Genomic DNA, 23360 nt, shown 5'->3' with positions numbered 1-23360 from the left:
GCAGGCAGCAATCCTTGCTCCTGGCTAGATTTACCCCAAACCTCACGCTAGCTTGCCTAGCTCTCTGGTGAACAGAAGAGAAGCAGATCAAATTCTTTTCCATTAAGACAGAGAGCTGGGAAAGCTGCCTTCCCAGGAGACACCAGTGACCTCCCACATCATGGTACAGCCAGGGTAAAGCCATCTCTGAGGATTTTAATATCCAGGAAGCATAACCAACCCCTCAGCTTGTTCCCTTCCCTTCCTGCAGCTCCTTTCCTTCTCAGATGGCTGCCTGGAGAGCCACCACAAAGACCTTTGTCCAGCTTGACTTGCTTCTCCAGAATTAGCGAGCTAAGAAGAAGCAGTCGCTACCTTTAAGCACGAAGGGTGGAGAGGGCACTGGATGATGATGATGATATGTGGAGGCTCCGAAGCCTTTATGCAGCACCAAGTCAGTCTCTGGGCATTGCCCAGCATCATATGGGACTCGTTGCTTGTGCAGGTCCTTGAGCACGTGTCCTGAAAGCAAAGCATCTGAGTCAATGCACAATAAACCCCTTTTTGGCTGGCTCAGCAAAATGGCAAACAAACTTCCCACCGGGGTGGGACAGAGTGATGAGATGGTGGGGATCAGAGAGGTCATTTAGGTCTGGGTCTCAGCCCTTTTTCAGCCCTCGCCATTAAATATCGCTTGGAGAGAAATGTTGAGAAAAGTTCAAAATAAAGCAAGACTTTTTTAAGTTAAAAAACCCCCTATCTGGATCAAAGTGCCAACAAAATGTGAGCCCAATTTACAAATTACTTTTCGTGTGCCCTCATGTTCTTCCCATGAAACCACTTCTATTGGCAAGTAAATGATTGTCCAGAGAGAACTCAAGGGCTCTGAGAGAGAAGTCAGTGTCCTTGAGGAGCAAGCAGAGAGGGCGAATGTCTCTGTGAGCAGTGCCAGCACGGGGCAGAGCAAGAAGCAGAAGTGTGGGCAACTGCAGCTGTTACGCTGGGAAACATGCAGGTCACTAGGGCTCAGCCAGCATCTCTGTTGGCTTTCCCAAGAACTGAATGGGCTTCAAGAGCAAATACGTTGGAGTGGGCAGTGGCTTGAGCAGCCGGCAGCAATTCCTGCACTGGGAGCTGCCAGGCTTTGCTTGGAAACTCTCTCATGCCCCAAGTTTGCTTCTGGTCTCCGTGGACTGTGATAAGGCAGGTTTTGGTCACACTCTGCTAAGTGTCCTCAGTGGCTGCTGGGACAGTCACCCACAGCTGGGTGATGGCAGTGAAAGCATGACTGGGTTGTCTCTTCTTCAGGGCTTGTGCAGGTGAGTTATTTATTGACAAGCAGCATGAGATGCCTTGCAGGGCCAAAAGCAACCCCCAGCCAGGAAGAGGGACCCACAGCTCCTCAGGGAGCCCACGTTCCCAAGACCACAGGCTGCCCACCACCCATTCAGCCAGGGAAATCTGGTGTCCTTCCTTTGTTTGTGATGGCAGGTTTCTCCTACACACCCGAATGGATCAGCCCCTTGTTCCAGCTCATTAAATCCGCTTGCGTTCACAGTCCCCAATAAAGCCAAATGGGTCGTTTATTGCCCACTTGTCTTTGTTGCTTTATAAATACGACTGGTTGCTGGTGACACTGGTTTGGACTGGGGCATTCAGGCTATGGAGAGAAGGGAGGTGTGGGTGTCTGGGCTTCTCTGATCTGCAGGGCTTCTTCCACCCTGTGTCCCAGGTGTGATCCATCCATACTTGGGTGATGGGGCTGCACAGGAACCGGTTTGCGGACTGACTGCCTGTGGTACCAAAAACGTCAGCAAATAAACTCTCTAAAATTTGCTTTGGAGTTTTAGGAAGCAAGAATCCTTTAATCAGGCCTGGGCAACATGAGGGAGTTGTCATGAACTTCACAACAGTCAAATCTCTTGCTAATTTGGAGCTTTGGAGCCAGCTCTCCTTGCTTTTGAGACACAGAAAAGCTACAAACAGAGGTGATTAGAGAAGACACATCTGTTCAGCACCGATCACACCGAATACGAGGTACTATCATCTCCAAAAGAACAAAGAGTGTGACGGTGAAAAACATTATTTGAAAAAAAAACCTAGTTATAAGAAAACCCATGGTATCAGAGGGACATTTTGTCTAACTTTCAAAAAATACAGTTACTTGGATAAAAACTTGGCTTAAATCAAAATATTCTTTTCCCCAACGTAAGAAGGGATACAGAACCCTTAGAATGGGTCCAGAGAAGGCCACGAAGATGATCCGAAGGCTGGAACACCTCTGCTGTGAGGACAGGGTGAGAGAGTCCAGACTGTCGAGCCTAGAGAAGAGGCGGCTTAGGGGTTATCATCTAGAAGCCTTCCAGCACTGAAAGGGGCTACAGGAAAGCTGGGGAAGGTCTTTTTACAAGGGCACAGAGTGACAGCACAAGGGGGAATGGCATTGAATTGGAAGGGGAAGATTTAGATGAGACATTAGAAGAAATTCTTCACGATGGACGTTGTGGCTGCCCCATCCCTGGAGATGTTTCCATAATTTTTCCAGGGATGGAGCAGGGAACAGATCCAGGGAATGTGAACATCAATAAATACAATGATATCACTTCTAATACATTTCAGAGCTGGCAGTTTTGGAAGAATATCCCACAATACGCATTTTATACGTGATATTATCAGGAACACAACAAAGATCTCTGAACTTCACAACTTAGGGGATATTTTCAGTGGATTGAATGGTTGGACTCGATGATCCGGTGGGTCTCTTCCAACCTGGTTATTCTATGATTCTATGTTCCAGGCCGGGTTGGACGGGGCTCCGAGCAACCCGACCCAGCAGGAGGCCTCCCCCAGCCCATGGCAGGGGGTGCAACTGGATGATCTTTAAGGTCCCTTCCAACTTAAACCATTCTGTGATTTTAGGGCTGCTGGGGCTGCTGGGGCTGCTGGGGCTGCTGGGCTCACGCAGCGTCGCGGCGCTGACGCCCTCAGGGCTGCCACCCGCCGGCTTTAAATTTTAAACGGTGGCTGCGGGGGCCTTGGCCCCGCCCCGCGACGTCACGCACCCCCCTCCGCCAATGGGACGCGGCGGCCGGACAACCCGCGCCCCGAACTCCCTCGGCGGCCTGCGCGGGCGCCGCACTGCGCATGCGCGACAGGCGGCGGCGCTGGCCAATGGGGAGCGGGGGGCGGGGCGCGCGCCCGGCGGCGGCCAATGAGCGGGGCGGAGCGGGGCGGGAGGGGCGCGAGCGGCCGCGGCGGCGGGACGGGGCGGCGGGAGCGCCCTGAGGGCCCCGCCGGTGGGACCGGCCGGCATGGCGTGCTCGCACAGCGTGGTGTTCCTGCTGGACACGGCCAGCCCGGGTCGGCGGGCGCGGCTGCAGCGCGGCGCCTTGCGGCTCCTCAACCACCTGCGCTGCCGGTTCGGGCCGTGCCGCCTCCGCTGGGCCTTCCGGTTCTTGGACTCGCTCGGGGGCCGCGGCGGGGCCTCGCGCGGCGGCGGCTTCCGCTCCCCCGGCCCCCGCGCCTGGGCCCGCTTCGAGGAGGAGCTGGCCGAGCGGCTCGGGGCGCCGAGAGCCGCCGCCGCCGCCCCCCACCCTGGGCCCGCGCCCCGCGCCGCCCTCACGCACGGCGGCCTCAAGGAGACGCTGCTCGACTTCCAGTGGGACCGGCCGGAGATCGCCTCCCCCGCCAAGCCCCTGCGCGGGAGCCGCGGGACCGGGCCTCCCCCGCGAGAGCCGCCCGAGGGCTTCGTGAACGCCGTTTTCCTCTTCTCGCCCTGCCCCCGTTCGCACCGGGAGCTGCGGCGGTTCCTGTCTGGGAGCGAGGGCCCCATCTCCCCCCGGCAGCCGCCCACCGTGCAGGAGCTGGCGGAGAAGCTGCTGCCCAGGAGTGTCCAGGAGCTGATGGCGGAGCAGAAAATCACGTTGTTCTGGGTGGACACTGCCGAGTGGTCTCAGGTAACGGGAGCATACGGTGCAGCTTTAGGCCCTGAGTGCTGCTACTTAGAATCATAGAATCACAGAACCACCAGGTTGGAAAAGACCAACCGGATCATCGACTCCAACTATTCCTATCAAACACTAAACCATGCCCCTCAGCGCCTCGTCCACCTGTTCCTTAAGCACCTCCAGGGAAGGTGACTCCACCACCTCCCTGGGTAGCCTGATCCAGTGCCCATTAACCCTTTCCATGAAAAATTTTTTCCTAATGTTCAGCCTAAATCTCCCCTGGTGGAGCTTGAGGCCATTCCCTCTTGTCCTGTCCCCTGTCACTTGGGAGAAGAGGCCAGCACCCTCCTCTCTACAACCTCCTTTCAGGTAGTTGTAGAGAGCAATGAGGTCTCCCCTCAGCCTCCTCTTCTCCAGGCTAAACACCCCCAGCTCTCTCAGCCGTTCCTCATAAGGCCTGTTCTCCAGCCCCTTCACCAGCTTTGTTGCTCTTCTCTGGACTCGCTCCAGAGCCTCAACATCCTTCCTGTGGTGAGAGGCCCAGAACTGAACACAGTATTCAAGGAGCGGTCTCACCAGATGCAGGGGACGTACTGTGCACAAAGCTGCCCAGGGAGGTGGTTGAGTCACCATCCCTGGAGATATTTAAAAAATGGGTAGACGAAGTTCTCAGGGAGATGGTTTAGTGGCAGATAGGAATGTTTGGACTTGATGATCTAGGAGGTCTTTTCCAACCTAGTGGTTCTATGATTCTTAGCATTATTTCATTTGCCTCGGTGGAGGTGTTTAATCTAGCAGTGGTTTGGACTGTTCTATGGAATGTTTCGATGACAAACGCTAATTAGTAATTACAGAATTTCTCTGAAAATGAAGATAATGTGCATCCTAGTGTCTGTCAAATTAAATGGTAGATTGCTTTCAATCTAATAAGCATTCTGGATCATACAATTCCTATGTGGTCTCCCTAATTGTCATCTTTTCAGTTTATTACTATTTGCAGTAATATTTTTCCTGTATTCCGTGCTACTCTCCTGCATAAGAAGGGAGAGTAGTGCTGCGTTGCAGGCTTTGCACGGTAGGGAATGGTCTTCAGTTACTGCCAGGTAATCTTGTTCAGGAGGAGACTGAAGATTGGAATGGTAGTTATCCAAGTGGAGACAGAGATATATCAGCAGCTGAGTGACAGCATCACGGTTATTGTGGGCTCGTCTTGTGATTTGAGTTAGGTGGGAGTTAAAGCTATTCAGAATTGTAAGTAAGCAGCCTGATAGTTAAGGTGTATAGATACTAGATTTGAAACCCCCAGCTTGAAAAGATGTGCTAGCTCGTAATTCCTTCGGAATCATGTTTTCTTTGTTGGGTTCCTGTGAAGGGTAATAAAGTCCATAAAAATACTTGGAAAGCCCTGTGTTTAGGTGCATTGTATATGTTTTGTAGGCCAGTTTTTCTAAAAGCATACAGTCTTCGTTTGTTTGTTTGGAGGTTACCTCGCTGCCAATATTAACTTGAGACTTCTCTGTTACCTTATTTCAGCTGAATGAGTCCCCAGATCATGTTGGATACAGGACAATGTTTGAACTGCTTCGCCAGATGGGAGGCACCATTTTGCCATCTGAAACCTTAGTGCAGTGTCTGAATCACCACAGGGCAGATCTTGCTTGTGGCTTTCCTGGAGACTCGAGTTCCCCAGCGCCACAGACTGTGCCTTGGACCACGCTTCTGCCGTTGGACGCCACTTTGAACTGCTTGTTCTCCAAGCCCTCTGTATTTCAAGCAGTATTCCCTCAGCAAGAAGGAACACTGTTTCTCAGCATGTCTGGTAATAAAAAAATAAAAGAAAAAGAAATAGGTGTGCGCAGTAATAACTGTGATCTCTTGTGCAGGGTCCTTGACAAGTTTCCCTTGTGAACTGTGCATAGAAGCAACTTCAGATATTTAGTAGCCTAAATTAAAAAAAAAAACAGAAGTCTTGCATGTGCTTTAGTTCCTCTTATATGAGAGCCATTAGCCCATGTTTCTGATTTACGCTTTTCAGTTTTCCATGCTTCCAGAAGTTTGGATGCATGAACTACTCTTTGGTCCCACTTTATATAGGTGTACACCCATTTCTTACACGTTTCGTCTCCACATTGGTTTAGCTAAGATCACAAATAAGCCCTTTCGAAAGAAAACAGATTAACTTTAAAGCAATGTGAAGTGGGCATTGTCTCGTGCTTTTGTTATTGCTTCGTGCCCTCAGCTTCTTGTGAACTTGAGGAGGAGGCTAGTTATGCAACACGCTTCCTGTAGAACTATTCCCAATTTCATCTTGGAACTCAGAGATTTTTTTGCATTGAAATTGTCTCTTCAACTAGATGAAAAACCTGTTTTACTTGCTTTGGGAATTTATCTCATCTTGCTTTATCTTGACCTTGCACAGGAGGAGAGAAGCAGGAAAGCTGTGCCGTGATCCTGGAACCCCTAGCCATGAGCCAAAGACAACTGCCTTGTCCAGTCAATATCTTCCTGAAAGGCAGCTTGACGGGTTGGAGCTTTATGCAGGCTGGCCACTTCCTTACAGAGAGCTGGATATTGCAGAGCTCGCATGCTGAGCAGGTGGAACATAACAGGTCACTGTTTCATCAGCTGTTAAGGAGTCTAGTGAATGAAGAACTGTACATGGTAAATCTTCCTCTTTGCTTTAAACTAATACCTATTCTGAAATGAGCTGTGACAAAAGGGGTGACAGTGTATCATGTTGCAAAGACAATAATAGTGGTATTTGTTGCACGGCAAATTGCTCATTTGGAGCTAAATTCAGAACATTCTTTAGGAGAGCATTTAAGCCTATAACCTGTTTGTAAAGTATCTGTACTCTTTAGGTCTCTGTATTTCTAGATAATGTAAACTTTTATTTTTTTTTTTTAAATGTAGGTTGCTGAGGTATCTCTATATAAAACTCGGTGCTCCCGCACTGCTGTTTTATCACCACTTTCGGAGAGTACTGCAGTTCTGACTATACTTAGTATGGAGAAGACTGCTGAAGTTCAGCGATGCAGCATTCTTGAAGGAGCTGTAGTGGAGAACTGTTCTGAAGACAATGCTCCTTGCCTCCCAGATGTTGTGGACAGTGTGTTGAGTAAAATTAACACGTTGGTGGAAGATTCTCTGGCCAGCGTGGGTAGGTGTCAGATGCAAAACTTAATCTGATCAGGAGACGATCAAAATTGGAGTGGAAGAATCCAGAGCTAGTGATTTCCTCAGCATGAGTCTCATTTTTGCCACTTGTTCCTTTTGTCTTGTCTTTTGTGGCTCAGGCCTTGTGATGTGATGCACAAATCTGCACTGGAGTACCTTTCTATTTTATTGTCATAGCTTTAGTTTCCATTGCCTTATAGATAAAGTGCAGCTACTTGTGCTTGGGGTCAAGGTTTTAGAAAGAGATTTCCTAAAATATGTCACAAACTATCCATGGTCAGCAAAGCCTTTGGGTGTGGCTGCAAGGAGACAGCTTTTACCTCACTTGTTTTGTGTTAGAGTGAATCTTCTTATGAGTCTCCCTGACTGATGTATTGGCTGTTAAATCACTTCTCCAGGAGCAAAGTTATGGAAACCTTTGCTTTAGAGCATCTGTGAAGGCAGGGACCTTCTGTCACTTCATTTCAGTTTCCTTCTAATGTTTTTTATGCATGTCTGTCCACAGAAGAAGAAACTCCTATGCCAGAGTGGGTCCAACGGGAACTGTCCCATACAGGGGGCTGGCATCCTTCAGTGCTTGAAGCGTGGTATCCTGCATCAAATGCTTGTGGAGCCAGCTCAGATCTGATGGAGTCATTCAGGTATTTTCCTGAAACATAACAAGGATTTTCTGAGTAATAAGGATTTCTGCTTCCTGTTAAGGAGGGAGAATGACTGTAGCATTGCTCAGAGTTCTGTAACAATTAAATGATCCTATTAGTGCATTTATTTCTATACTCATATGCTTTTGCTTCATTATGTCTGGGTGCATAGACGAACTGGGAGCAGTATATTTGGGTAGCAGTTTGCGTGGATTAAGATCCTGACAGTTTCGGGAGTGATACAGGTGACTTAAAATGACCGAAGCTACTTGGGAAAATGTCAGACTTCCACTCTTCTTCTAGTATGATGAGATCCACTGCAAGGTAGTGGTTGGTCTTCAGTATGAATGAATAAGCCTGCTTTCTTCAAAGAGCTTACTGAGCAAAACATAAAAAAAAGCCTAATGTAGGATAGCTTAGATAGCACAAAGCTGCTCATGTAGTTTTGTGGCATTGGTCAGTGGTGTATCCATTGTACATCAGACAGCTCTTGTTATGCTTGTTTCTGGCTTGGTGTGACACTTTTAAGAGGGTGATTTAGGGGTTTTGTGTCTTACAAGTAAGAGTTTTTTGGGAGCAGGCATTAGAAGAGTATGGTGTTACTTGCACTATGTTGCTCTGGCCTGGCACCTAGAAAAACCTGGTTCCTGTCCACTGGGAACAAGGGATGTGCCTCTCACTCCCATCTCTTTTGGTAACTGGATTGAATAGCTCTTTTATATAGGCTCCTGCAGGTTCCTTGCGCTAATGGGAAGGATAATGCAGACCTATCTGAAGTGGAACTCTCCGAAAGTCTGTCTGAGCTGTACCAGAGAAAATTCAGTGAAACATCTGCAGCTGGATCGGGAAATAACAAAAAAAGACGTATGTATACTTTGGGATTATATGTGCATGTTGTCAATTAAAGATGATAAAGATGTCTCTGCAGGCCTTTTTGATACATGAACCCTAGAGATCTGTACTTTCTAGAGTAGTGGCATTCCTTAGATATTTTTTTAGCTAAGAGACAGCATCACTTACATATCAGTATAAGGGTTGTCATTTAGTAGAACACAAATGACACTAACTCAAGGCTGCGCACTGACCTACAAAACTGTTAAAAAGCAGCATGCAGAGCTCTGCAGTTTCACTAGTTGTTGAAGTAGGGACCACTTCAACTACTAGTAAGTATTGCAACCTTTCAACTTTGTTCTGATTTGGAGAAATAAAACACTTCTAGAAGAGTTTTATCATTGCATTTCAGTATGCCAACCACATGTGATTATACCTTGACCCAGTGTATCCCCAAGTCCCGCTCTTGTCAGCTGCTTCTATTGCTGTGATGCAAGATTGTTTCCTGTATTTGTTACTTATGATTATATGTATGTAAGTTATTATGCAGAACAACACTTTTTACTTGAAGAAGTAGCTACCTGCTATGCTGCCTGTACATATATTTCATGGAGAAATGCAAACCTTTTGGGATGTTTTCCACTAGAAGGTTACTAATCTCATGTGACAGTAACACAGAATTCAGTATTACAGTCTGCCTTGGGTGGAGTTCCTGCCCCGGTGTGTTTGATGGTAGAGCTTCCTTTTTGTCACCTTGCAGGTGGAGTTCCCCGAACTCCAGTCAGGCAGAAGATGAAGACCATGTCCAGATCTCTGCAGATGCTCAACGTAGCAAGACTGAATGTAAAAGCTCAGAAGTTTCAACCTGATGGTGCATCGCCAACAGTGAATGAGAAGGTTCCACAGAAGCTTTCAGCAAAAAGGTTGGATGAAAAGGTGGAAGAAAAGGAAAAGGCACTTAAAATATCCATAGGTGTGTTATCAGTCCTGATATTTGTAGGAAATCATATGGGATTTTCATGGAAGGGAGGGGGAAAGATAATAATGCAGTATTAGGTGCTAGAGAAGCAGGTCAGTGTTTGGATGTCTCTATTTTTAGTTTGGCACAGAATGGTGGGGTTTTATTACAACCTTCCCCCAGGTACTTTTTCCCCCAGGTACTTTTTCCCCCAGGTACTTTCTATAAATATTTACCACCTAGAGTTAAACTACTCCTGTGGTTCATGTCCTGCCTTCTCTCCATCTGAAAAAAAACCAACCCAAAACAATAAGGAACTGTATTTTTTTTCTTTTTTTATTAACCAAAAAAAGTAGAGGGAAGCATCCATAAAGATGTCACTGGAAATATGGTCCTGTTTACTAAGTATGCAGATATAAAGGGAATTTCTTGACTGCTACAGTAACCTGAAAGCTTGCTACTTGGAACTAAGCATATCATTTGTCAGGGGTCTGGACCTAGGACTGCTTCTGTGTAGTGTTCTGTGGTCTGGATGCGTCTTTGCTGGAAAAAATATCTCTTTTGATATTTGATATTTGATATCTCTACTCCCCTCTTCAGCTGGAATGAGTATTTTATCAGTAAGGTTGGGTGAACAGGCATTTAGTTAACTGAGACTGTTTTCCTTGCAGACTTTAAAACTGAGGAGGAACTGCAGTCCCATTTAATTGCAAGCTACCAGAAGGCTATTGCTGAGGGAGTTCTTTCATCTGTATGTGCTCAGAATATGATTGTGGCCGTTAAGAAGTTCTTAAAAGTACAAGATGACAAAGAGAAAGAGGTAGGTAAGGCCAAATGGGTAGGGTTGCTAGTGATGCGGAAACTAAAGTTTTTACTATTTCAGGTTGCCTTTCCTCCACCTTACCTGAAGTTTTTATGCACAATTGCACGTAGTAACTGCTTCTATTTGTGCTGACACAATGGTGAAAAAGTGTAGATAGTTGTAAAGAATATAGGGAAATCCATTTCAGTTATCAGTTTACGCCCTTGCTACAGATTGGAATTCAGACTGATGTCAGTGTAAAGGAAAGAGACATCTGTTGCAATTTCACTTACTCAAAGACAGTACTTTAAAAACACCTTTTTGCAAACCATATTTTTAAAAAGGTACAACTTCCATTGTTGCTTCAAATGGCAAATCTAGGCCTGCTGCTTCTCCAGGAAAGTGAAATAGTTCAAGGTATTTCTTACAGACTTTAACACTATTTTTAGATTTAAAGTAACTCACTGAAATCCAAACTGGTAAACTTATGAGTAATTGAAAAAACTACTGTGAAAAACAAATCCGTAGTTACTGGATAAGGCCTGGTGCTGCAAGCAAGTGACCTACTCTCTAATTTCAAGCTCCAAGTTCTTCTACATTTTATGTTGTGACTTTGCTACTGAAAGAAAAATATAATTCTTTTCCTTGAAGGAGAAGAAAAAAAAATTGAGCTGTTTCCAAAGGAGTGGGTTGAGAGTAGGGGAAGGGGGAGCTTGTCCTGCAGACAGGGAGGAAACTTGAAATTTTTGCTGTAATTCTGTGCTCCTGCAGGTGGCCTGCATGGAAAGAGTCAGAAACCATCTCCTGAAGACCAGCAAAACACTCAGACAACATCATGGCTTGCAGAAGGAGACCAAAGTCAGAGAGTATGAGATACTCAATTTACTTCAACTTCTGAGATACTGTGGAGTTAGTTAGCAATTTTTAATGGTGTTTTTTTGTACAAGTGGAAAAGTATTTACCCAGGGTAAATATTCCAAAGAGAATCTCTGCTCACAGCAAAAACACTTCATTAAGTGCAAATATACATATGCTGTGTGATAAGCATTGCTGCCTATATCTGAAATGAGGCACCTTCCCTGCCACCAAAATGAAATGCTAACCGAATTATGCTGTCAAAAGGAGCTTATTCCCCTCCCATTGCTTTCTTGAGCGTACCTTTTGCAGTACATATGCTGTTTCCACCAGAAAAAGGCAGTGAATGATTACTTTTTTTCTTAGATGCCGACTTCAGGTATTTTTGCGCCTTGAGTTATGTCTTCAGTGCCCTTCACTGCAAAGCAAAACTGATGAAATGGAGCAGCTGTTAGAAGAGGCAAGTAAATTATAGACCAGGTTGCATTTCTGGAAGGCACTAGAAATACAGACCTGGAACCTGTAGTTTTCCCTTGATTTTACTGTGAAACTTTATATTCCTTGCTAAAAAAAAAATCTTGTGTTGCAACTGTCACAACTTAATATGTTTTCCCACCTGACTTTCTCTTCCAGATGACAGATATGCTCCGCATTTTATGTCTGACTGAAGACCCGGGGTATCTTACAAAGTTTCTAGAGGAAATATTAGAATTGTGAGTTCTTTAGGAATGATATGTGTCACTGGGGACTGTGGTTTTGGTTGGATATCATTGAGTAAAGAGCCATCTACAGCTTTGATTTACTGCATCTTTGTAATTTTCAGAAGTTTAGACACATTCTGTTTATGACGCTTATCTTGATTAAAGAAAAAGCCAATAAGCAAGTTAACTAATGAGGAAAAACTGTTGTTTTTCAGATGTTTATTTAATTGACATTTAAGCTCAAAGACTTAGTTCAAACCTTGGGATTGATACACTGGCAGTTTTGTGGGGGATTGTTTGATGTGGATTCTTTCTGATGCTCTAGGTATATGACTTCTATACCGAAGACCCTTGGAGATATTTACTATGGTCTCGGTACACAAATACCCGTGAAGCTGGCATCTGTTCTGCCTTCAGACTTCTTCAGTGATGATTCTGTAACTCTGGATAGCAAATCTCCAAGCCTTCCCCCATCTTTATCGTCTGCCTTAACTCCTAGCACTGTTTGCCCATGCAGTGAAAGTGATCAGCTGGAGGAACTGCGCACCAGATCTGCCAAAAAGAGAAGGTAATAATTCCAAATAGGAGGCAGAAGAAGCCTGAGAGAAATAATAAGGGCTCAGATTTTCCCTTGTTACTTACCATGAAAGTGTAGTCTTGATCCTGCATGTGTATCTTGTGCACAAGTAGAGTTCATGAGCATCTTCCATGACATGCTGTGCAGAAGGTTATTCTGTATTGTTAAAGTTAAAACTGCCAGTCACTGTAGCCTTCCATATTTGAGATCCACTGTACACTTTAGCAAATTGTGACATGAGTTTTAGTACTGACCTTATTAAAGTGTAGCTATCTATATTGTAAATCATCTTTCAATGTTGTAACATAAATGAAGTACCAACACAATATAAAATCTGAATTTAGGTAAAGACTGCATATCTCTAGAGTCAAACCTAAGTTTAATTGGCTGGTAACTATGCCTCTGATCTTATTTTAACTTAATTTTTGTATACTTTCTAAGGAATAATGTATTAGCAAGACACAGGAGCATGACAGAAGCACCACAGAACTTGCGTCAAATTGAGATTCCCAAGATAGCCAAGAATCCCGTCAGAAAGGTAAAACCCTTTCAAAAGAGTTGTGTGAGTTGCTTCTGCATGGATGTAGCAATGTTGTGAAGTGATACTTGAGTTGCAAGAACTCTTGCTCTGTATTCACTTACAGCCCTGTGTCAGCTGTTCAGAGATCAAAATTATTTTGATTGAAATGATGTGCCGTTCAGACCTTAGAGTTAATATTCATAATAGTTAAACACAACGTTAAACTGCCGGCAAGGCTAACTTCTTTTTTGTTTCAGGAAAGCTTGCGTTCTTACCATGCCACCGAGAAGTCCCAACAGATGGCTTTGCAGAAAGAGGCAGTGCAAGGTATATTGACTTATAGCTTTTCCATGTAAAGGTGCGTCTTCAGCACATGTTCTCCCTGTAAATTTTAGTGAGCTGCTATGAAATTATGCTGGAGCATGCTGGAAATCTGAAGGAAACTTTGCTGAATTCTGCAAAAACTTTGAGGAAAAAAATCATTGTATTCTGTGTCTCCTCACTGCAGAAAACTTAAATCATGTATCCTGAAAAGAAAACCTCTCCATTCTGCCTTGAATCTTGCAATTATTTCAATTTTCTGTCCTAAAAAGAAATTGAGGACAAGAATGAGCTTCTCTATCTGGAAACAGGATAACTCTGCAAAATACTTAATAAAATTAAATCCCATGTGTTCTCTGAACCAGTGTGTGCTTCAGTTATAATTTTGTAGCTCAATTAACATTGCTGCATCAGGGACACTGGCTGGCTGCTTTTCCTGTTATGGCATCTGCTCGTAGCTTATTGCTGGAATAATGCAAATAATGCAAGTTTGTAAGAAAAGTCCAGGATGGATTTAGATGAGGACATGTTCCAGTAGCAGAAAAACAATTTTCAATGCTTTGTGGCCTCTAAAAATTGTTTTTGTTCTGAGCTGGTATGTGATATTTCCATCTTTAGTGGCCTGATAAAATTACCTTCCTGTGTCGTGTTTTTTCCTTCCCCCTCAGCCCTTTTTTCCCTTTTTTTTTGTCTAATTTCTTGCTTTGTCTTGCCTCACAGAGGTTACAAAGGTAAGGAGGAACCTCTTTAATGAAGAGATACTATCACCATCAAAACGATCTGTGAAGAAGATGCCTAGAAGCCAGTCAGTATCTGCTGTGGAAGGCTTAAGATACAAATGCACTGATGAAGGCACTAAAGGTGGGATATGACTGGCACTTGTAGGATTATTGTGGAAAAGCTTTTGCTAAAATTCCTATTCTTATGTCCCCAGTTCTGTGGAACAATTAATTATGGTATGTTTTTAATGAAGGAGAAAGTAATTTAGCTCATTGCTGCAGTGTTTTGAAGGTGAATAGGATGGTATTGAAACTGAAACTTATTTTTTTCTATGTCTCATAGAAAACCAATATTAAAAATGTTTGATTAAAAAAGAATCTGTGAATGAAAGATGAAGAATGGAAGTTACCTGAGTAGGTTAACCATGTCTGACAAAGTCACTACTATGGGAGTGGGAAGGAAGCGTAGACACTGGACTCTGAAATGCTAACTTATGAGTGCTGGGAGACTGATGCACAATGATTCTCTGTTGGGTGTCTTTCTTAAAATGAAGGCTGTATGACACCGTGTTTGTCTTAACTTCTTTATAATTATGTGATGTTATATCTTTTTTGATTTTTAGATCATCGCAAGTTATTGACCAAGAGAGTTGCAGAGACACCGCTACATAAGCAGGTCTCCAGGAGACTACTACATAAACAGATCAAAGGCCGGTGAGTAAGCTCTTTCTGAATTTCTTCAATACGTATTAGATGTCTAATTAATGGCTACCAGCACAAGAACCAGGTATCTTTGTGTTCAAAGTGCCAACTTCACCTAAGGCATTAAAAGAAACAGTTCTGTTGTCCCAGTAGGGAGAAATACTGTTTAATTTGTGTAAATAGGGGTGCTTTAATTCCTACAGCTAACTTCTGTTTAGGCTCAGTTGCTGTTTTGAGGGCTTCTGAAGAAAAGGCTTGTGTTGTATTTTGTGGACCTCAGGCTGACATTTAGCATTTTCTTCATGTAGAACTCTTACCTATATAGCTAGACAGCTACTCGTACTCAATCCTATGTTAATAGGTAAAGTCCTTGCTAATTCCTCACTTAGAGCAGTCCACAAAGCAATATATTGGTGTAGAATAGAGTACAGCTTTTCAGTCTATGTGGTATATTCCATTTTTGTAAATGTGAACAGTATGCCAAGTCCAAAATTTCTGCTGTTTCTCAAGGTCTTCCGATCCAGGTTTTGACACGGGTGTTGTAGAAGAATCTCCAGAGAAAGTATTAAATGGTAAGCCCTGATTTTTAATTAAAGGTGGTTGTGCTGTGTTGTAGCTTGTAAGAAGAGCTTCAGTTTAGGTAATTCATGTAATACAAAAGTTTTGTACTATTCTGTCCGTGGAGCACAGCCTCCTCTGACAACCACTTGCTGCATAGTAGAAGTTAAGGAAGAAAAGTAGATAGTAATTCTTCTAAATGAAAATGCACAAAGGGCTTTGAGGTTAAGCAAGATTCTGAACTGTTATCAGTTGTCAATGTGCTGTTGTCAAACCAGCACATGCAGGATTTTTTTTTTTGATGTAAATTCAACATGTGCTGTGACCCTAACACTGCCCTGATTTCTGCTGCAACAGAGAGCCACCCGGCTCTGGGGAAAGTCTCTGTTACATTGGCTATTGTTGTTTCTTATCCCTGGGAAGTAAGAATAAAACAGGATGGTTGGGCAAGCAGGAAGATGAAATCACGGGTCAAAAGAAACAGGAGAAATAACTGGGTGTAACTTGAATTTAACATGATTTTCCATATAATTGCTAGAGAGGGATGAGAGTAATAAAGAATTAGAGGGGGCATCATGATTTGGAAGGTGTTTTGTATGCGTTAATATTAGAAATCCCCAAGACCATTGAAGCTTTCTTCTTCGCACACTTGCCTCCCTACGTGGAATAGCTGTATGGAAGTTTCTTCTTAGTGTGTTGTTTTCAGTTACAAACTGTTCCTGAAGATCTCCCTGTTGTTGAGGGAGAAAGAAGGCATAAGCTCCAATGTCCTTACTTTTTCAGAAGGAGGTTTGAGAAGAAGCCCACGCATCAAACAGCTGTCTTTGAACAGGACCTGCTCTGGTGTCTTCTATTGTGCTACACAGTCCAGCTCACAAAATTCACAGCAGGTCCATCAGGGAAAAGAAGAGGAGAGCGGTACATTGCAGGATGCAGAAGGTACTGAATTGGATTTGAGCAGGCTCATACTGCTGATCTGAAAAGCTGGCAAGGATAGCTCTAAGTTTAATATGATTTGGCTCTATGAGAGACTAAGAAGCAAAGAGCTATCATGTGATATCTTCTGTAGACAGAAATTCACCCCCAGTAATTATTTTTGAATTGGGAATTTGAATTTGGAGGACAGTAAGGCAGCTGTTTCTATGATGAACGTACTGCCAACTTAAGAAACCAGTCTAGCCTATCTAAGAGCATGTTGCTGACTGGCAGTTTGCATTCCTTAAACACAGTGAAATCCCTATGAAATATGAGACAGAGATCTACTTTCAGTCTACTCTGTGGCAGCATAAAGCAATGACTGATGGGATCTTCTTTGCTGGCTTTCTCAGTAGGATTATTAGCTAGAAGAACTGACATTTAGTTCTTTATGCTTAGTTGTGAACCAGATCTTTAAGCTACAAGCTATAAATAGGGTAAGAGGCTGAGCTATTGTGTACTTTTTGTCTGCTAGACTACTCTATCTACAGTTGAATATTAGTTTCCTATTGGGAAATAATAATTCTGGTGAAGCTTTAAGATTTGGCTAGAAAAGAACATGCCAGGGCTATAGGATTCGTACGCTGCTTATCCATACATCTGAAATGATGGAGCCAATTGTTTGTGGCAGGTTACTTGGTGTTAGTGGAATTGTACTGTTCCACTTTACAGGCATTAAACAGTGTTCAGAACGTCCCACTGTCCAGACTCCAAAGAGGTTTTTCTTTGGCGCAGTCACTGATATGTGTAGTCCTGCAGTGAAGCATTCACCTGGAAAGAGGAGAACGAGAAAAGATTCCTTACACTTAGAGGAGCTGACTACCTTTCAGGTAAAAATGCTCACCTCTTTCTCCCCATCCCCTTTTTCTGTTCATATTTAGTGAGACCCACACATCTTAAATTTAGTGTTTCTGATGAGTCCAATCAAATATTTTGTGTTTTAAATCTTGAAAAGTAAATATCAAGGAGGTAGATAGTACTGGTGAAACAGAATAAGTGTGATTTTTATTTTTCCCATGCAGACTCCTAGAAGAACACCCCATAAATTTGCCCAGAGTGCACTGAATTCTGCCAGTAGGCTACCAAGGAGATCACCTCGCCTCCTCCACAGGACACCACAGAACCTGGAACAGACTCCTAGCAGAAGTGTAGCTGCTAAGCAGAGTGCAGCTAAGTGTTTGGGAAAGTACTTTTCTCATCCTGCACAAAGGGTCAAGTCACCGTCTGAGTTAAATGAAAATAAGAGCATTCACTTACTGCAAGTGGCTTCTAAGGACTGTTCCCCAGCAAAAAGACTTTCTTCTCCCTGCAAAGATGCTGGTTTACAAATGGCAGAACATGAAGGGTTCACAGTGCTCAATGCATCATTATCACCTCCAACAGATTCAAATCTGGCTGCTTCTTTCTCCTCTACTGTCCAGGAAGGATGTTTTACAGAACTGCAAACTCCAAGACGTTCCTTAAGATCCCTCTCAAAATTAGCATCTCCGATCAGTATTCGGAGGCAAATCCTTCCAAAGGAAATCAGGGTGCAGTCAGATCCCTTATCTCATGCCACTGAAAGTACTCCCAGGAAACCTGAAGGCTCGGGGTCAAAATTATGTACCAGCCTGAGTGCAGAAACGTTGCAGCTCGCTGTGAGGCTAGAGTCTCCCTTCACTTCTCCTCCCCATGAAAGTTCCACAGACACTGCAGCAGTTGGCTCTCCATCCCACATGCAGGCTAGGGAGTCTGATTGGGAACTTAGCGCAGCTAAAGCATCTCTTCTAAAATCCCCAGGTATTACTGGCACTTCGCCGATGTCCAAGCAGGCCAAATGTGAACAAAATTTTGGAGGAGAGAACTTTATGCTTGCATGTGCAACCCCTTCCAAAAATAAGGACAGTCATCGTGATGGTGGTAACTATTCCATAGAAAGCCTTCAGCTTTGTCAGTCCCAATTTAATGAAAATATACTCGTATCGGAGAAGAATAAACAAATGAATGTAACGTCTCAAAAGTCTCCTCTGAGAGAGGACCCAGAAAACTTAGAAAAGCATTTGTCTCCAAAGCCTTCTGCTGGGGGACAGGTGCATGAACAGAAAGCTGAGATAGGGTGTGAGCAATTGAATACCGACGAAAACTCTAGTGCGAACACCTGTGAGTCCTTCCTAAGTGGCTCTCAAATAATTAGTGATGAGTTAGAAGCAAGAACCCTGCTGGGAGAAGAATGTATGGGGCTGAGGGCTCCAAGTCTTAAGATACAGTCCCGATTTTCCCTGAATACTTCGCCTCCTACACCAAAGTCTGCTCCTGCCTATTCTTTACGCTGCACTGCAGACAGGAGGCAGCGGGAGGCTGCAGCACGAATGGGAAATCCTGAGCTTCCAGCCAAGTTCTCTACTTCTAAAGGTCGCTCCAAACTGCCTTCTGCTAGCCCACCGACTTACGAAGTTGAACTTGAAATGCAAGCTTCAGGCCTGCCCAAACTTCGTATTAAGAAAATTGGCTCTTGTTCATCATTGGAAGCTCAATCTGAAGCAAGTGCCAACAAACCCAAGGGAGGAGAAAGCCCCTTCGGTGATCTTGCTGGAATGTGGTGTAGCAAGCACCCGGGAAAACTAGCAGGTGCTTGTGTTTCACCTTCCTGCTTTCGCTCATTCCACAACACGCCTGCAAAAGGGGGAGGACAGACCTACCTATGCCAGTCATACACCCCAACAAGCTGTGCCTCTAATGCCACCTCCCCATCCCCTTTAGAAGCAGGAGTTCCCTGGACCCCCTCTCCAAAGCAGAGGGGGAAGACTACCCCTGATGCTATCAAGGATTGGCCTCGCAGAAAGAGAGCAGCAGGCAGCACTGCTAACACTAGCTGTGGTCAAAGTGAGAAAACTGCTGATGAACAGAAGAGAATAGCAGCAGGCGGAGAAGGAGGGATGAAGATCTTGGAGCACTGCAATAGCAAAGTAACAAATACTCTTGGGGAATTTGAGCTAGAAGGGATTTACAGGCTCCAGGATCAGGCATCTCCTAGTAACCCTGAACCCAGGGCTGAGGAGGGCTCTGCCACGGGAACTTTTGGGTTGAAATCTCGGAAGCGGGTCTTCAGATACCTATCACCCGAAAAGGAGGAGAATCATGATCGCAAGAGGTGTTGCACTGATAGTTGGAACTTGGATCTGTCTGGCATTTCCACAGATGAGAGCAACAGAAGCACATCAAGGACAGACTTTGTACTTTCTGAGAAACCAGGAGCATGTGCGCTCATAACTCCTGAGCAGCACAGTTCTGTAGGGGATGATGATGTTTTCCTTTTGTCAGGTGAGTGGTTGAAATTCAGAGATATATAAAAATGTGGGATAGAAAACAATAACAAAGCTGTTTTCTGTCTGACTATGTCAGGGGGAGAGTGGGTTGTTGTGTGGAAGTTAATTATGTGGAGAGGCAGATTAGATATGGGGAGTTCATCAATGGGAGTATTAATGGTCGGGGAGAGAACATTAAAATCTGAAAGAATGGGAGGGTGGAGGAATTAAAAGGAAAGTTTGAGAACTTGGGAAGATCACAATTGCATCCAACTGCTGTCTTGTAAATAGTAAGAACTCAGGGGTGAATAGAGGTGGTGTCAAGTGCACAGTGTGGAGTGTAAACTGTGACTTGGGGGAAGCGATAGATATTCTATTGCATTATGTGTTGAAATTAGACCAGGTGATTTACTGGCGTTTGTGTTGATACTGCTGGGTGTTTCTGCCCAGCATCCAGCAATGAAGTTAACAGTGTTAAGTCTAAAACTTGGCTACTTGAGTACAGACTGGAGCCTCAGGAAGTTAGACCTGGGGATGTTGGTATTTATTGGTGCCTGCGTTCTGTCTGCCTGTGGTGGCTGTTACCCATCGAATGTGGGTATCAGAAATGATTGCCTTGTAGCAATGTTGTTGTATTGGTAGGTATTGACGTTTAAACTACTTTGCTTTTCCTGGGGGTGCAGATGATTCAGCTGACCTTGGTGAACCAAGCTGTCTGAGCTCTGTGAGCAAAGCCTTGTGAATTTCAAATACTTAAACCAGTATCGTTCCAGAAATTACACTTTACAGGGGACTATGGCAGATGGTCTATAGTCATTGCATGCCCTGAAGCATTGACATTTAGGGTCTGTCTCCTCTTGCAAGGAAAGGTTTGTTTACAGAGGTAGAATAAAGCCGGGTCGAGGGAGGTGATTCTCCTCCTCTATTCTGCTCTTGTGAGACCCCACAAGTTGGGGGTGTTCAGCCTGGAGAAGAGAAGGCTCCAGGGAGATCTTATAGCGACCTTCCAGTACCTGAAGGGGCTACGGGAAGACTTTTGACAAGGACGTGTAGTGGTAGGACAAGTGGCAATGGCTTTAAATTGGAAGGGGGAAGATTTAAATTAGACATTAGGAAGAAATTCTTCATCCTGATGATGGTGGCGAGACACTGGTACAGGTTGCCCATGGACATTGTTGCTGCCCCATCCCTGAAGGTGTTCAAAGCCAGGTTTTACGGGGCCTTGAGCAGCCTGATCTGGTGGAAGGTGTCCCTGCCCATGGCAGGGGAATTGGAACTGGATGATCTTTAAGGTCCCTTCCAACCCAAACCATTCTATGAAAGGCTGTGCACAAGACTTACCTGAAAGTGCTCTTGAGTTGTCAGTTTGCTGCAGCATCTCACTGTGCTTCTCCAGGCTCCACTCCACCTCTGAAGAGCACGCTCTCTGCTAGCAGCCTTCTAGCACTGACCCAGTCTCCACTGCTGTGCCAGGGACAGACACCGCCGTCTCGCAGGAAGCGTGTCCGAGGTAACTGCCTGTGCTGTAAGGGAAGGCTGGGCTCAAGCAGAATAGGTTTGCTCTCTGTTTGCATGCAGCTATGTGAGAACAAAAGTGTACTGTGCTAGAGACTGGCCTTTGTGCAGGAAGCCTGTGGCTGTATCCGCCACTTCTGTATTCAGTGTCTTCATTTCATATGCTTCTGAGAACCTTGGCTTGAACTGGGAAGTTTAGAAGGGTGGGGGGATGGCAATAGAGAAAGAGTAGCTTAGTAGGAAGTGCAGCTGACTGTTTTTGTTGTTTCCACTTGGTATTTGGCTTCTTGGAGTTAGCAGTAGCAAACTCTAGCTTTAATTGGTTCTTTCTATTTTGTAGAAGAGGAATCCAATGCCTTTCAAGTTACTGCAAACCGGGAGCTGTCTCCATTCCCCATCATGGTTTCCAGGAAGCGTCCCCTTAGCAGGACTTACTCACGGAAAAGGCTGCTCAGCTGAAGTTTGGAGCCGGAACAGCATGGGAAACTTTGTATTATCCCAGCTATACAACGTGGTTTTTGACAAAGACCTTATACTTGGTGCTGGTCTGGAGCCGTCCTGTGAGAGAGTGGATGCAAGCATGTGACACCACTGTAAAAGGGGTTTTTTAACCTCAATTGTAGCATCTCTCCATCCATTCAAATCTTGGCTTGGATTTTCTGACACTTCTCCTGCACGTGATAGCTGAATTCTGCAGTGAAGGTTCAACTCTGCTAGATAGAGAATTGTCACTTTTCTACAGCTTTCTTGTAAAATAAACTGATGTGAATTTTGATTGTGTCACTTTATCAGAAATCTGACTGTAGCCCAAGGAACAGGGAAGAGATTGGGCTACAAGAATGAAGGTGCTGGAGGTGAATGGGTACAAAACAAGCTGTGTGCCCCTGCTCTGTGTCTTGTCCTGATACAAACAGGATCCCCGTTAGCTGCATCCAGTTTGCCAGCTTAGTGCGAGAGTAACAAGCAGATTAATTCTGATGAATTAATGAGTAAATTATTCAAATACCAGACAAATAACAAAAGATAGCTTAGCTGGGAATCAGGAAGGAGTTCAATTTTCCCTCTTTGTAGATCACAAATGGTGTGATTGGTGCATTGGCTCCTGGCTGCTGCTGGTTAGGCAGGTCAGTACAAGTGCTGATGGGGTAGCTTTGTTGTCTTTGTTTGCGAACTTGCAGGGCCAGAGAGGACTGCCTGGGGAAAATTCCTTCAAAGGTAAAACTTTGATGGAATAACTGGAGGTGACCCGTGCTTGTGAGACATGGGACTAGGATAAAGCACATGGAGAGAGCAGGAGCTGTGCTTCAGTGCCCCAGGTGGAGCCTACAAGGGGCTAAAACTGTGTGTTATCTCGGAAGGGCTGAGTTTTTCTTTCTGGTACCCTGCCATGCAGATGATTGCAATTTGGAATGTCCCATCACTGTCCAGTTGAACACACAGGAACACAGAACTATTAAGACAGTGTGAGCTCATCCAAAATCACGCAGGGCAAGGCAGAAGCTTATTGCATGGCTTTAAGGCTCTGAGGAGCTAGATGGTATTAAATAGGATTTGTTTCCTGGAAGCACTTTTGCAAGTAAGATAATTCCCTCTGGCAAGAGAGGAGGAACGGTGTGGATGTTTGGCTTGTGGCAGAGGTGCACCTGCTTTGAGGATGTGGATTGATACACAAGCATGGATCTCCAAGACTACTACTTGCTTCCAAGTAGGATGGATTCTTCTTGTCTCTGCTGATCTGGTTTTCAACAGCAGAAAATGCTCCTAACTTAAATCTTATGCAGCTCAGCTGTACCCAGAGTCCTTGGCAATGTCTCCCCTCAAAACACACCCGTACAGGAAAGATCAAGTATGTAGGAGGATGATCATGATAAGGTGCTGCCTACTTTAGATCCTGGCTTTCAACTTGGTGTTACTCCTCAAATGGGAGCTGTGGTAGCTGTGCTCCTTGTACTTTCAAGATGAAGTACTGGCTTGCTTTTTCGAGGTCAGGCAGCCAATGTACCTGGGTTTTCATTTCTTGCTCTGCCAGAGGTAAACTTGTGTCCCCTCCTCAAAGGGGATGGTGTCAGTGTTAAGTTGCAGGATTGTATTTAATCTCCTTGACATCCAGACTGGAATTTTTCCCTAAGAGTAAGAAAATGGTGCTTAAAGCAGTTTACAGGCAAGAGCAGAAAGTGGCGCTGAACCAGGGTTGCTTTTATCCTGGATGCTTCAGACAGTTCTGCTGTCTGGAGATGCTTTTCCTGCAGCAACTAAGTGTAGGAAGCTCTCCAGCTCTGTCTGAGCAGCTACAAAGTA

General features: G+C 44.6%; 2 protein-coding genes across 3 annotated transcripts in view; both read left to right on the top strand.

The window, feature by feature from the left end:
• The window catches only part of FANCI (FA complementation group I), a 185327-nt gene that overhangs the window by 140697 nt on the left and 21270 nt on the right, over positions 1 to 23360 (top strand). The window lies entirely within an intron of this gene.
• Positions 3260 to 22138, top strand: TICRR (TOPBP1 interacting checkpoint and replication regulator). 2 transcript variants are annotated; one of them, XM_069866406.1, is made up of 22 exons: positions 3260 to 3935; positions 5460 to 5745; positions 6346 to 6587; positions 6840 to 7086; positions 7609 to 7744; positions 8469 to 8608; positions 9336 to 9548; positions 10205 to 10353; positions 11107 to 11201; positions 11557 to 11650; positions 11824 to 11903; positions 12217 to 12459; positions 12910 to 13006; positions 13246 to 13315; positions 14030 to 14170; positions 14652 to 14742; positions 15241 to 15302; positions 16072 to 16227; positions 16936 to 17093; positions 17286 to 19563; positions 20944 to 21057; positions 21403 to 22136. In XM_069866406.1, exons 1-22 carry the CDS (start codon positions 3291 to 3293, stop codon positions 21519 to 21521), a joined length of 5856 nt encoding a protein of 1951 aa, XP_069722507.1. In that variant the 5' UTR covers positions 3260 to 3290; the 3' UTR covers positions 21522 to 22136. The 2 variants fall into 2 exon arrangements, with proteins under 2 accessions (XP_069722507.1, XP_069722508.1); XM_069866407.1 differs by lacking the exon at positions 20944 to 21057 and having other exon boundaries at positions 21403 to 22138.

This window comes from Phaenicophaeus curvirostris, chromosome 12, assembly GCF_032191515.1.
Source record: "Phaenicophaeus curvirostris isolate KB17595 chromosome 12, BPBGC_Pcur_1.0, whole genome shotgun sequence".
NCBI classification, from domain to species: domain Eukaryota; kingdom Metazoa; phylum Chordata; class Aves; order Cuculiformes; family Cuculidae; genus Phaenicophaeus; species Phaenicophaeus curvirostris.
This window is presented reverse-complemented; position numbering and strand designations above follow the sequence as displayed.

What these genes read in the sequence shown, in the direction of transcription:
- TICRR (XM_069866406.1), top strand. Translation starts at nt 3,291, where the DNA reads ATGGCGTGCTCGCACAGCGTGGTGTTCCTGCTGGACACGGCCAGCCCG. An exon ending in AGATCTGCCAAAAAGAGAAG is followed by an intron (nt 12,460 to 12,909) that starts GTAATAATTCCA and finishes ATACTTTCTAAG; the next exon opens with GAATAATGTATTAGCAAGAC. An exon ending in TACATTGCAGGATGCAGAAG is followed by an intron (nt 16,228 to 16,935) that starts GTACTGAATTGG and finishes TCCACTTTACAG; the next exon opens with GCATTAAACAGTGTTCAGAA.